At 32.9% G+C, this 12,113-nt stretch overlaps 1 protein-coding gene across 1 annotated transcript; it reads left to right on the top strand.

Moving 5' to 3' along the window:
• Positions 1-1,102: 1,102 nt before the first annotated feature.
• Positions 1,103-5,101, top strand: LOC149788744 (galectin-9-like). Its single transcript, XM_089975763.1, has 5 exons — positions 1,103-1,116; positions 2,302-2,388; positions 2,971-3,053; positions 3,792-3,996; positions 4,446-5,101. Exons 2-5 carry the CDS (start codon positions 2,365-2,367, stop codon positions 4,557-4,559), a joined length of 426 nt encoding a protein of 141 aa, XP_089831889.1. The 5' UTR covers positions 1,103-1,116; positions 2,302-2,364; the 3' UTR covers positions 4,560-5,101.
• The last annotated feature ends 7,012 nt before the right edge of the window (positions 5,102-12,113 follow it).

Consider the following 12,113-nt stretch of genomic DNA (forward strand, 5'->3'; position numbering starts at 1 on the left):
CCAGGTGACCCTGCACATCTACAGGGGAACAGCTGCAGAATCACATATCAACAGGTTTCTCTTTGTAGCAATTACAGTTAACTGGATTTCAACAAACTGACATTGATATCTGAAATATGCTAGCCTTCGTGTCCTCCTGTCGAGTAATTGTGTTTCTCATAAAGCCAGACTGATATCATTTTGTATGGAACGCAAGAGCTGTCTTCAGATGAGAATATTTATTATATGCTGTGCTTTTGTACTTATACGATGGGCAAACTTCTTTACATGCTGTGCATTTGTACTTATATGATGTGCAAACTTCATTATATGCTGTGCTTTTGTACTTATATGATGTGCAAACTGCATTATATGCTGTGCATCTGTACTTACATGATTTGCAAACTTCATTATATGCTGTGCATTTGTACTTATATGCTGTGCAAACTTCATTATATGCTGTGCATTTGTACTTATATGATGTACTATATTCATTCTGCAATAGCTGTCACTGATCGTGGTAACCTTTTTTCGATAAAAACAACAAATGACTGGGCATACTACATTTTAAGAAAACTGCAAAGAAATTAAATTTTGTAAAGACTATAATGGTCTGTTATCGATTGGTTGTTTTAACTCATGAGAACCATTTAGCATTCAATTACCTTATTTGAAACATATATTTGCAAGTCTTTGACACTATGAATTTGTAAATAAACATTATTAGATACTTATTGACGAAAGGCGATGACGAATTCGAAATGCAATTAACTAGAAACATCTGCAATACCTTACATAAGCCGAGCAATACATGCACCAATGCATACATCACGACTCTATTTGAAACCCTTAAAATTATTGCAAGTTTTGAAAACAAAAATATTAAAATGCATGCCAAAGATTTCTAAACATTTAAAAGAATGAAAAGTACATCTTGTATATGACGTGAAAGTACATTCGACAAGAATAAAAGTACATCCTGTTTATTATTTAAAATCGCATAAGTGGGAGTTGAGGTCAAACATTCCAAAAGAAGTACACGTCCACCTATTTGAGTGGGTGTTGTGCAGCCACAGGTATATAAATGAGAAACATCGATTAAACGAGCAAAGTGTTGCTAAATACGGCTCAAGTTTGGTGAGTAGATTGTTTGTTATATTTGAATTTTTATTTCTTTAAACTACCATAAGATATTGGAACCATTGATGATATATGTAGAATATTATCATATATTTTAAATCGCAAGTATATTGGGTTCATTCTTTTACACCTTAATTGTTTCTGCAATAATAGTTTTTGAATGCAACTTTTAAATTGAATCAGGCAGTTATATATATATATATATATATATATATATATATATATATATATTCATCTCTTTCTCTTTAGTAATTAATACAGAAATTGTAGAATCCATTTTCTCTATGCAAGAGTATTCAATTCTCAGTTGTAAAAAATTTCGTTAAATACAATTGCGTTCCTAACTATGACCTTAAATACTGGAACAGGAATCCTGAGGCACATGCCAATCACAGTTTTGATTGCTTCTAGGCATGTAAATGATTTACACATATAACAAAATGTAACTTGATAATAATACAATCAAATAGTGTTCACCTACTTGGGTACAACCAATTCCATCCAGATCGCATATTTACGTCAACGGCCGAGTACGCCATGCACTCATTCTCACAGTGGTTGTGGTATATCTCTATCTCACATATCTGTACTGTATGTTTCATTGTTATCATTTCATAAGCGAAAACAAACGTTTCACTACGTTACACTATGTGAAGCGTATCTAAGGAATGCAATTATTATTGACATCCGCTGCAAACGTTAACTAAAGCAATGTGCCTCAGCGAGATTAAATCAAATTTCTCGCCAATCAAGTCAGATTTATCATTTAAACAAGACTCCAAAATTCGATCTACTTATATTTTTTAGTTGTAAAAAGTTAATAATATTTCAATAAATATACATCACAAGTTGATGCAAGGCTTCCCATCATTTCGATTTTGAAGCCAAGGATGTCGGTTACATATGCAATACATTACAATCTTTCAAAATATGATGTGTCTCGCTTCATTTACATACATAGATTGGAGCAAAGTGTTAAACGTAATCAGGAATTAGAACAATACATTCCTCATATGAACAAAAAATAGGTCTCGTCTGTTCAAGGCCTCAATTATTGGTTCAACTGATATATAAATGGGAACATCTGCAAATGTTTAGAGCCATATTTTAAATGCAACAAAAGACGAATAACGGAACGAGGCATAAAAGAAAAAAGATGACATTTCTTTCAGTATATTTCAGTTTAATTTCTCTTTAGAGACTTGTTTACCATTAAAAGGACAAAAGGAATTCCATCCACTGAAAATGTCTAAGATCTACATCGATCCGGTAAGTTAAAATCAATATAATGTTAGACACAGGGTCGTTTGAAAGGGTGTACAGCACTTTACCACGTTCCAAACTTTTGTTACAATGAACCAGCTTTATTACCTATTAAATAATTTTTATTTTTCGAAGCGCATCATTTAATGAAAACATTTCTTTTTTCTGTATGGCAGATAAATCATATTACCATATTCACAAATTAGAGTTTTCTAGAAGTTCTTCCCCTTGACGCGATATTGACCGTCTAGAGTACGTTCTTTTATTCGACAAAAGCAGTCACAATTATCAATGTTAAACAAAGCCGACTGCTAACAGGGCTGTTTCTAAAAATCTGAATAGCTAAATTTGTATCAAACAGAAGAAAGACAGGTAATTATGTACGTCAATTTACTTGTGGTCCTAATTAGGAGGCTTAGGTATTCAGGTATATGCACTTCGAATAAAATTAGCGGTATAATTGAAGCATGAATCGAAACGTATCTTAAGAACATCACAATTTACAGTACATCAGTGAATATACCGCGGTACGCAATGCCAGGTATTTTATACCTCCTGTCACAAAACGTGTTTGATTTATCATTACAGCCAGTTCCTTTCAAAATTGACGTGAACCTGAAGGACCAGAAAAAGTTCGTAATCAAAGCACGAGCACTCGCAGGAGTCGAAAGGTAGATGAAGAGCAGACTAAAGTCCCAAATATATTGGGAGCCATTCTAACAATTAACAATTAGCATTTGATACTTACCGTATGAAGAGATTGATTTAAAAAGTTATATATTTACCAAAGGTCCCAAGATCTAAATTAAATTTATACAAAAAGCTTGCAGTAGTTAAATTAGCAGAGGCAAAACATAATGGTAGTAATATCATGTCTGATTTGAGACATTATTATTCAGATGTCTTTTGGATGTCTATTTTAAAACAACGATAGAAAATGTATACTACAACGTTGAAAAACAAATAAGATGGTGTCATCAGACAGCAAACAATAAATTACTCTACTGTTATAAACAATGCCAATATTCTGAGGGAAGCTTAAAACAGCGTCAACCAATTTACAAATACTACTGTTGTGACAAAGTTTAACATAACGTTTTGAAATATTTCTTATGTTGATGTGAAGTATTACGTGCTTATCTTTGCATTTTCTCAGTCTACAGTGGCAAACTCTAAGACTAATGAGGTAAATACCTTACAATATAATGAAGGAGACACAGTACAAATTTGTCAATATATATGACGACAATGCGTTCAGCACAAAATGGGCAAGAGATTTGCATGGACGTCTGGACTGAACGAACCTAAAATCTACATGAACTTTAACATTTCAGCTGTAATATTTTTTTAAGATACTTATATGAATTTTGTTTCTGAGGAATGTTTTCCTTTGAAATTTGATTTTTCAGGTTCACCTTTAATTTCCAAAAGGGGAAACTTTCTTCTCCGGAAAATATCGCATTCCATTTTGATGTCCGTTTCGGGATTCGTGTTATCGTCACCAACTTCAAGAAGAACGGTGAATGGGGTTCAGAAAATAGAATTTCTAACTTCCCTTTCTCTGAAACAGAGCAGTTCACCATTGAGTTCCTAGTGGATAACGACATGTACACGGTAATATACATGTTTGCAAAATTCTAAATTTCTTCTTTGTAAACAAACAACCTCTTCTCCTAAATTGTATTAATTATGGTTAGAATTTAATCTTACATAAACTGGAGAAAACTTAATTTCGATCACCTTTAATATCACATAATCGTTTATACTAACTTAAAAATATTTCTCTATCATTTTCTAAGAAGTAAAAACAATATTTATGTAATCGTACAATACACAAGCATACAATGAACACTTTTACGAAGAGTTGCATTTAGTATTACTTTAGAGCTTTAATATGTTTCTGTGCTTCAATCCCGTCTTTTGTCAAATCAAAGGTTCGTGTTTTGTTGTTATTGTGTATATATCTGTTTGGATATCAATTTGTGTTTTAGATAGTACAACTCTATTCTAGGTGTTTAATGGATTGTACCTGAATAACTATTTGAAAATGTCATTTTTTGCAGGTTGAGGTAAATGGTATAGAAATCACTCGGTTTCTTCACCAATTACCTATACAATTTGTGGATACGCTTGCTGTTGAGGGTGATGTATTCCTTGCAGAGGTTCAAGTCATGTAATTCTCTAAATAATGGCTGATTTACCTTCACGTTACTTGCAGGTTTTACCAAACACGCTGTATTAATCTCTCTATTTTAATCAGATCTTGCTCACTGAATACAGTTTTATCTATAATATTTCTTTGATAAAGATATTAGCTTGAATGTTGAAATCAAGAAAAGGACAAAGAATGTGTGCAAAGCCGAACAATACATGAGTGGATTATATCTTTGAGATTATGAAGAAAAATGGAAAATGAACATGATTTATATGAACAACAGTTCATGAAAGCAAGGACTTTTACCTTACTTTTCTCTTCGAGATGTACGAAAATCTAGGTTAACACTCTGTTGCAATATTTTAACTTGCAAATTATGCCACTCATGTTAATAAACACGTTTGAAAGTGCAGATGAAAACATATTTACCTATCTTTGTCATGGAAGAAATGATCCTTTGAAGCTAAACTGGCTGTAAACTTTATGACTATAATTGTAGTTTTGCTTTCTTTATTGTATTAAAATCTATCTGTATCGCAAAATTAAAGCTTGTTTCTTCAGTTTGTTCCATACTTACTTTGTATTTTAACCCTAATTATGGATTTTGTATTTCTCTCTGTTTATCCATTTACATTTTCTATTCAACATTACATTCATGTATGTTTCTCTCATTTGCCTATTACCTATCTTGTGGAAATAATGTTATTAATCTAACTTCAATTACTGCACATCTGACACTTTGCACCCTCTTCCAAGGACCCCAAGGGAAAAGTAAATAATAACATTTTCTTAAACGGTTGTAACGTATGGACCACGAGTAGTGTATTTTCACTCAGCTGTTAGTTGAAAAGGTAATCACAACTGAATGAAAAGACATTGAGTTTCATAATATTCCCACTTAAAGGAAGGGAATAAAAACTTACTTTTTCAGGAATGTTTCCTATCTATATTTATGAGCTGATTATATTTCGTCTCAACAGGGTAATTTATTCTAACAATATAGCAAATCTCGATCTTATCTGTATGGTGTTGCTTATTGTAATACTTCGATCAAAAGTTTGATAAATTGATTTAAATTATGGAGCTGTAATTGAAGCAAATATGAAAGCGATTTATGTTCAGAATAACGGAAGAAAATAAATCGTTCTGGTCATTAATAGCATTCGTTGCCGATGATGACTAATGATTGTATGGATCGCAAGACACCGTGTACAATATGTCTGGAAGGCCACTGCTGGGGTTGTTGATGTCTAAAGACCTAGCGATTCACAAACGATGGATATCGGTGTGGCTACAGACTGGATCGGTACATACATGTACGAGGCGTTTATAATGCTTTATCACTTTTATCCAAACATATCGCTTTCACACCTATAAAATATTACAGAAAAAAGGGTTGAAACACTCCAAAATAAAAGTCTTACAGTTTCAAGGTAACCTTGCATTTAAATATTTCTGTATGTGGGTGTAAATTACATTTGAATCATTGAGGAATATATAAATAACGTAGATCAAACAATTGGCAATAAACAAGATATGAACATAATAATATTTTGCAATTGCTATGAAAACCACAGAAAACGATTGGCATCATTTTTGCTTTAAAATTGCCAACTCATCGAACTTAACGAACCTTTTTTTACGTACACCAATTTGCAGACAGCAATCCCATTCAATTATTATTCGAGCCCTCCTGACCCATGCGATGGAATATAACTTTTATTATATTCATTACTTTGATTCAATGATGACTTTTTGGCATTCATTGTCGAATTACTCTTGTCCCATTAGGAGTAACTAAAGCAGTTTCTAATTTTATTTTCATATTGTTTAACGACGTAGTTTCAAACGCTTAAGTAGTTCGCCAATTATTCATTTTAACAGCAAAACTTCGTAATATGGATTTCATAGAAACGTAAATAGTAGATATATTTTTCATTTAAACAAACCAGTGTACTGCTGACCAAATCGATGTGAAATATTTTTAAATATATGAAATTCCTCTTAATTTAAACATATTTTTGTCAGAACATGATACAATGGAATTTGGCCCAATCTGGAACATCTATATTATTCCTCTTCCTACAGGATTCAAAGATTTTCAAAATATTTCAACATCTCAACACTGTAGAAAAACATATTCAAATCGTAAGTAGAGAAAGGTGGGGGTACTACAACAGGATTCGTGATTAACACAATTTATTGATCGACATGCTGCATATTGATCCCCCGAGAGTGGCGTTTATATCATTTATGAACCAATTCCATGAGAGCAATACATTATAAATGTTTGTCAAATAATAAAATGCGTAAAATAAGTTCTCGAATCATTCCTTTATCTCGTCTTACCAACGATTATGAAAATGCAAGATGATGTCAGGTGACTAGTTGATAATTGTGAAGTATATTGAGAAAACAAAAGTTTTCAGATCACTCTGATGTTAGCATCAATATGTCGTCACAAGCTTTCTAGCTTTATAATTTTTTAGGTAGTTGAACAGACAAGTAAGCTTGTTTAAGGAGACAACAATAACTCAATCGGATGAATTTCTTTTGAAACATCTAGCTATATTGTATTCCTCGAAGTAACTATCCTTTAATCTATCAGTCTATATACATGGACGTGTTGCTTTTGCTCCTCTAACTATACCTGCATTTTACCCTTCATTTTGTCTCAGCTGTTTGTACTAATTACATACAGATTTTATCACTTTCATTTTCGTCTTATGTTTTAATGTGAAACCTAGTGTAACACAAAATCAACAGTTTCTGTTCTTTATAAAATAAAACATAATTTGAATAAGCAGCATCTTTGTCTCATGCAAAAATGCAGGTTACGTCCTCTTCTCCGAGCGCGGAGTGTTTAAATAAAATAGCCGATGCCTTATGTTTTGAACAGGGCTCGCCAAACTTACACGCTACCGATGTGCTGCTGATATGCGAAAAGGATGCAATAATCATCTGTATCACGGGTTAAATGTCTGGTCTGTCATACTTACCAGTAATTACCAGTAACCTAGATTCTACATTGGGTAATGATCGTGTGAGTATGTTAGGAAGGGACCAACGTAAATTTCAATTCGACGTCTGATGAACTGAAATATGCACCACATAACGTACCATCATCCGATATGTTTTGTTGTGCTTCGGAGGAATATCAACACCTGAAATGATATATAGTGCCGAGATAATTGGACTAAAGTCTCTTGCCCGGACAACACTAACTGGTCTTGTTAGGTTTTAAACCCTCGAACGTTTGACTGGAACGTCTGGCATGCTAACGTTTCGGGCACCGCGAATCCGATAGTTCTGTTTCTCAGTTGAGAGACACGTAACCGATAAAAATTACCATTAAAACAAAATGAAAATCGTAAAGGGAACCCTCACTGCTCTAGTGAAAGCGTTGTAAGATAAAATTACAGCAATACGATTATCATTGGTATTTAGAACGGGACGAGCATTTTACGAAATGTAGGTGAAGTGTCTACAATAATTACATTAATATGGTATATACGGTAAGGTGAAGGTCAATGAGACTTAGAGATGGACTGGCGGTTAAATGAATACAAGAAATACACCAATATATGCTCTAAAAGCAAAAAAGAAAATATTACAATCGAGTGAAATTAGCAAGAAAATTTGAAATAATGTAGAAAAATCAAATGCAGTATTACAGACAAGAAAATATCAAATAAGCTTAAACCGTAAACCATACTTACAATTATGTTACATGGGCAAGAAATAGAGCTAACTATAGCTAATAACAAAAATTCAAAAAATAAAATAAGAAAGACAAGTTTGTAAGAATCCAGACTTTAGCTAATAGAAGGTCCACATCTCCAGAATTTAAAAAAAGTAAATTAGGTAAAGAAGAACAAGTGAAATCAAACCAAATCACACGTTACATCGGCTACATATGTATGACCTAAGAGAAAAAAGGAACTTAATTGGTCTCGAAAATAGGCCAGTGTAAGGCAAAGATTTTATGGTTGTACAGCATCAAGCTTAAAGTTTGATAATATGTTCAAAATGGTAAAGGTGGTTGAGCGTCGGATACGTATTCCAAGGTTAGCGGGTTCGAAACCTGTCCATGTCAGCCTGAGTTGGATGCCTCGATGTGTCTTTGGGAAATGCACCTAGTTCCCAATTCGTTTGCATGGCATAGCCAATAAAGTATTCAATTTGGCGTTGAAGCCAGCACAAAAAGTTGTACCTGCTCTCTCATTATATTTATAATGAAGTAGTTGCGTAATTACCATTACAGGATGTTTTTTTCTAGACTATATAAGCAGGTCATGTTTTAGGAACAAATAGGAATATTAACGGATTGTCCGCTGTAATATTGTGTAGGATTTTCAGTGTGGAAAATGATTAAGAAAAGATAATACAATTGGATTATAATTGCCAAAACATTCCTTCTTCAATGGATTCATTGATACATTGTACATCGAAATCGATATGAGGAAATGTATGACAACCCTAGTGTTGCCAAATAATAAGAGAAAACTATAAACCCTCTCCTACTAGGGGTGAGGGCAACAAATAATTTGCAAATATGGTATATTACACACTACCTCATCTGCAATCATCCCTTGATCAATTTTACATCTTTATTGCTACCACGTTGTACATGACTGCCCATATATTTAGTCAAATATTATGACCAAAATGTATTATCAAATACCAATCATCTTCCGTGAGTGTGTAAGGGGAATGTTACTTTGTCAAATATTGGATATTGTTATATTACTCAAAACTTCCAATTGCATTTGATTCAATGAGCAAAGTGGCGTATTAAGTCCATGAGATTCGGGGGTGGGTGTGCAATGCCAGTAGGCACCCAAACTGTATGTAAGATATTTTCTGCTGAAACAAAATAAGGTCACAGTTCAAGAACAGTCCTCTCTAGTTTGTAGTGCAGTCACATACGGAAGATATTGTAAAATAGTTGGTATTGACCGCCTGTGGAAAATCCCAATTAGTTTGCTACATCATTAGTCTGGATGATGACAACTAGGCCAAACATCAAAATCTGCAAGACTTAATTACATTATTAATAATAAGTTTTGTTATTATTTATTTTAATTTTTTAAATTAGATTATTTATTGATTTGTTGATATTAAGTGGCACTACATTAACTCTACAGAGAAAGTAAGGAAATAAGACGTACTGATTCTGTTTGCTTCAAAGTACTGTTCTGTTCCTGAAATCTTTGTATGTACAAAACTTGCATGGTAGATGAGTTGTATTCCTAGTTTTAAACACGTGCATGAGACATTCATTGTACAATCAAAATAAATGTTTACAGCTTTATGAGATTAATTTTTATTGCTTTATTTCTTTTGGATTTCATGACTAGCTGTGTGTGTGTGTGTGTGTGTGTGTGTGTTTGAAGAGATATACCGTTCAAACACTCTTATGGCACGTGTTTAGGCTCGAATAAACAGTAACGAAAGAAATAGTGTAAACAACAAGCTTTGAAACATTTAACAAATAATTTGTTTCTCTGGAAAAGATGTGAAAAAGAAGAAGAAAAAATAAATAAATAAGAACTACGGTTTTAAGAATCAAATCCAAAGACAATCCAAAATTAATCCACGAATCAAATTTTCTAAGTCCTATTAATGAATCGTTCTTATGAATTGAAGTTCGAGATCAGATGAAGAATCCAAAATGAAAGGCGATGATGTATTCTGTAGTCAGTATGGCGTGTGTCTTCTACAGAACTTTTGTATTCCACAGTCAATAATATTCCGATGTTTGAATTTCAGAATAAAGATCAAACTAATTTCTGGAAAATATCAAATTTCTAGTAAACAAAATTACATTATTTTGACATATAATGAAATTAAAAAATTTAGAAAGATTTTAAAATTTACAAACAATTAAATTCAATCAAATATAAATTAAATCAAATATACAAAGCAATACCCTTGCAGATGTATCACTATCATGAAATATTCAAGTGGTAATATCGTATAAGAAGAAATATTTAACATTCTATCAATTCGGAAGGTCGATTATCTTAAGTTTATAGATTTTGCTTTGCAGGTGTTGAGGCTTTATTCCCTTATTTTCGTGTCTATGAATAAATACATGTCCCGCATACAAAAAATAAGATCATTAATTTCTATCTTTAATTTGTATTATTTGGCACGATTTTGCTAACCTCTTAACAAGGTCATACCTTGCCCCTTTATATGTCAGGCAAAATTATACAATATGGGTCTAACTTGCCCTTTTATATATGTAAGGGCAAGCTATATATATATATATATATATATATATATATATATATATATATATATATATATATATATATATATGAGGTCTAGGATTACATTGGCATGCCTTGCCGTTTTATATATGTCAGGCCCAGGATAACATGGGCTTACCTTGCCACTTTATATATACATTAAAGGATTGTACAATTAAAAGGTATAATAACATGTTCATGAGATTGTATTTGAATTACAAATTATACTGTTAGCTAAGGTGATTTATAAGCATTTGATGAAATTGTGCACCAGACCATACGCAAACATTTAACACTATTCACACGTGATCATTATAAGCCATATTCGTCGTATGATTGTACCACAAACCTTCTCCATTAGTTGTCATCCATTTAACGTGGTCTGTAATGGTCGTATGTAATATATAATAATATGTAATTTTCATCATCGAATTTAGTTCATACACAAAGACATTAACATTTTCCTATACCTATTCAACGCCAACAAGGTTTTTGGCATCAAGTTACTGTTTTAATCACGGTAGATAAGTTAGACTTTGAGAAAGTTTTAGAGGAAGGTTTTTGGCCAAATTTTGTATGGGCAAGAGAATGGTATGACGATTATGGTGATAAGGACACCAAGCAGTACTGGCGTAAATAAATAAAGGAGCAGTAAGTAAAATACGTATATTATGGTAAATTGCTATATAGTCTTTGCAATACTTGTGTTGAAAATCTATTTTTCGTTAAGTCAACTAATGTCTAGTCATACATTTCGTTTGTTGACGTGGAACGTAAAAGGAGTCATGTACGGGTCACCTTACTTGTATTCTTTGCTAAATGAGGTAGATGTTGCTGTACTTACTGAGTATTGGCTTCTCCCGGAGCAGCTCAATTTCCTAGATAATATACATCCAGATTTTAAATCATTCGCACGCCCTGACAAAAGGCTAGCAGTAATTTCGAAGAAAGGCTAAGGCATACTGGGTTCGGGGGAATAGCAATCCTTTATAGGAAATCATTCCGCGTTAATTCCTTGTCGAGCGCTGGCAGTGACAGAGTTTTAGGGATAGAGGTAAAATGTAACGAAAGACTTAAATATTTTATATTCGGGGCACTTTTGCCATCAACCAATTTTCCTATTGAAAGGTACTCCGAAACAATAGAAGAACTAAAGGATCAGTTTGATATTTTATGCAAACAAGGCATTCCCGTACTTGCCGGAGACTTCAGTGGTCAGCTAAGTTCACTGTTTAGCTCCAAAGCAAATTGTCTAACATCAAACGCTAGAGGCACTATTCTGGAAAAGTTTCTGAGCGATAGGCATTTAATATCTGTTA

This window comes from Sinohyriopsis cumingii, chromosome 11 (assembly GCF_028554795.1).
Source record: "Sinohyriopsis cumingii isolate HCF-2022 chromosome 11, ASM2855479v2, whole genome shotgun sequence".
Lineage (NCBI taxonomy): Eukaryota > Metazoa > Mollusca > Bivalvia > Unionida > Unionidae > Sinohyriopsis > Sinohyriopsis cumingii.

Excerpts from the sequence above, each read along its gene's own strand:
- LOC149788744 (XM_089975763.1), top strand. The coding sequence starts at position 2,365 with ATGTCTAAGATCTACATCGATCCG. Across the intron at positions 3,054-3,791 it reads GCACTCGCAGGAGTCGAAAG|GTTCACCTTTAATTTCCAAA; the intron begins GTAGATGAAGAG and ends TTGATTTTTCAG. Across the intron at positions 3,997-4,445 it reads TGGATAACGACATGTACACG|GTTGAGGTAAATGGTATAGA; the intron begins GTAATATACATG and ends CATTTTTTGCAG.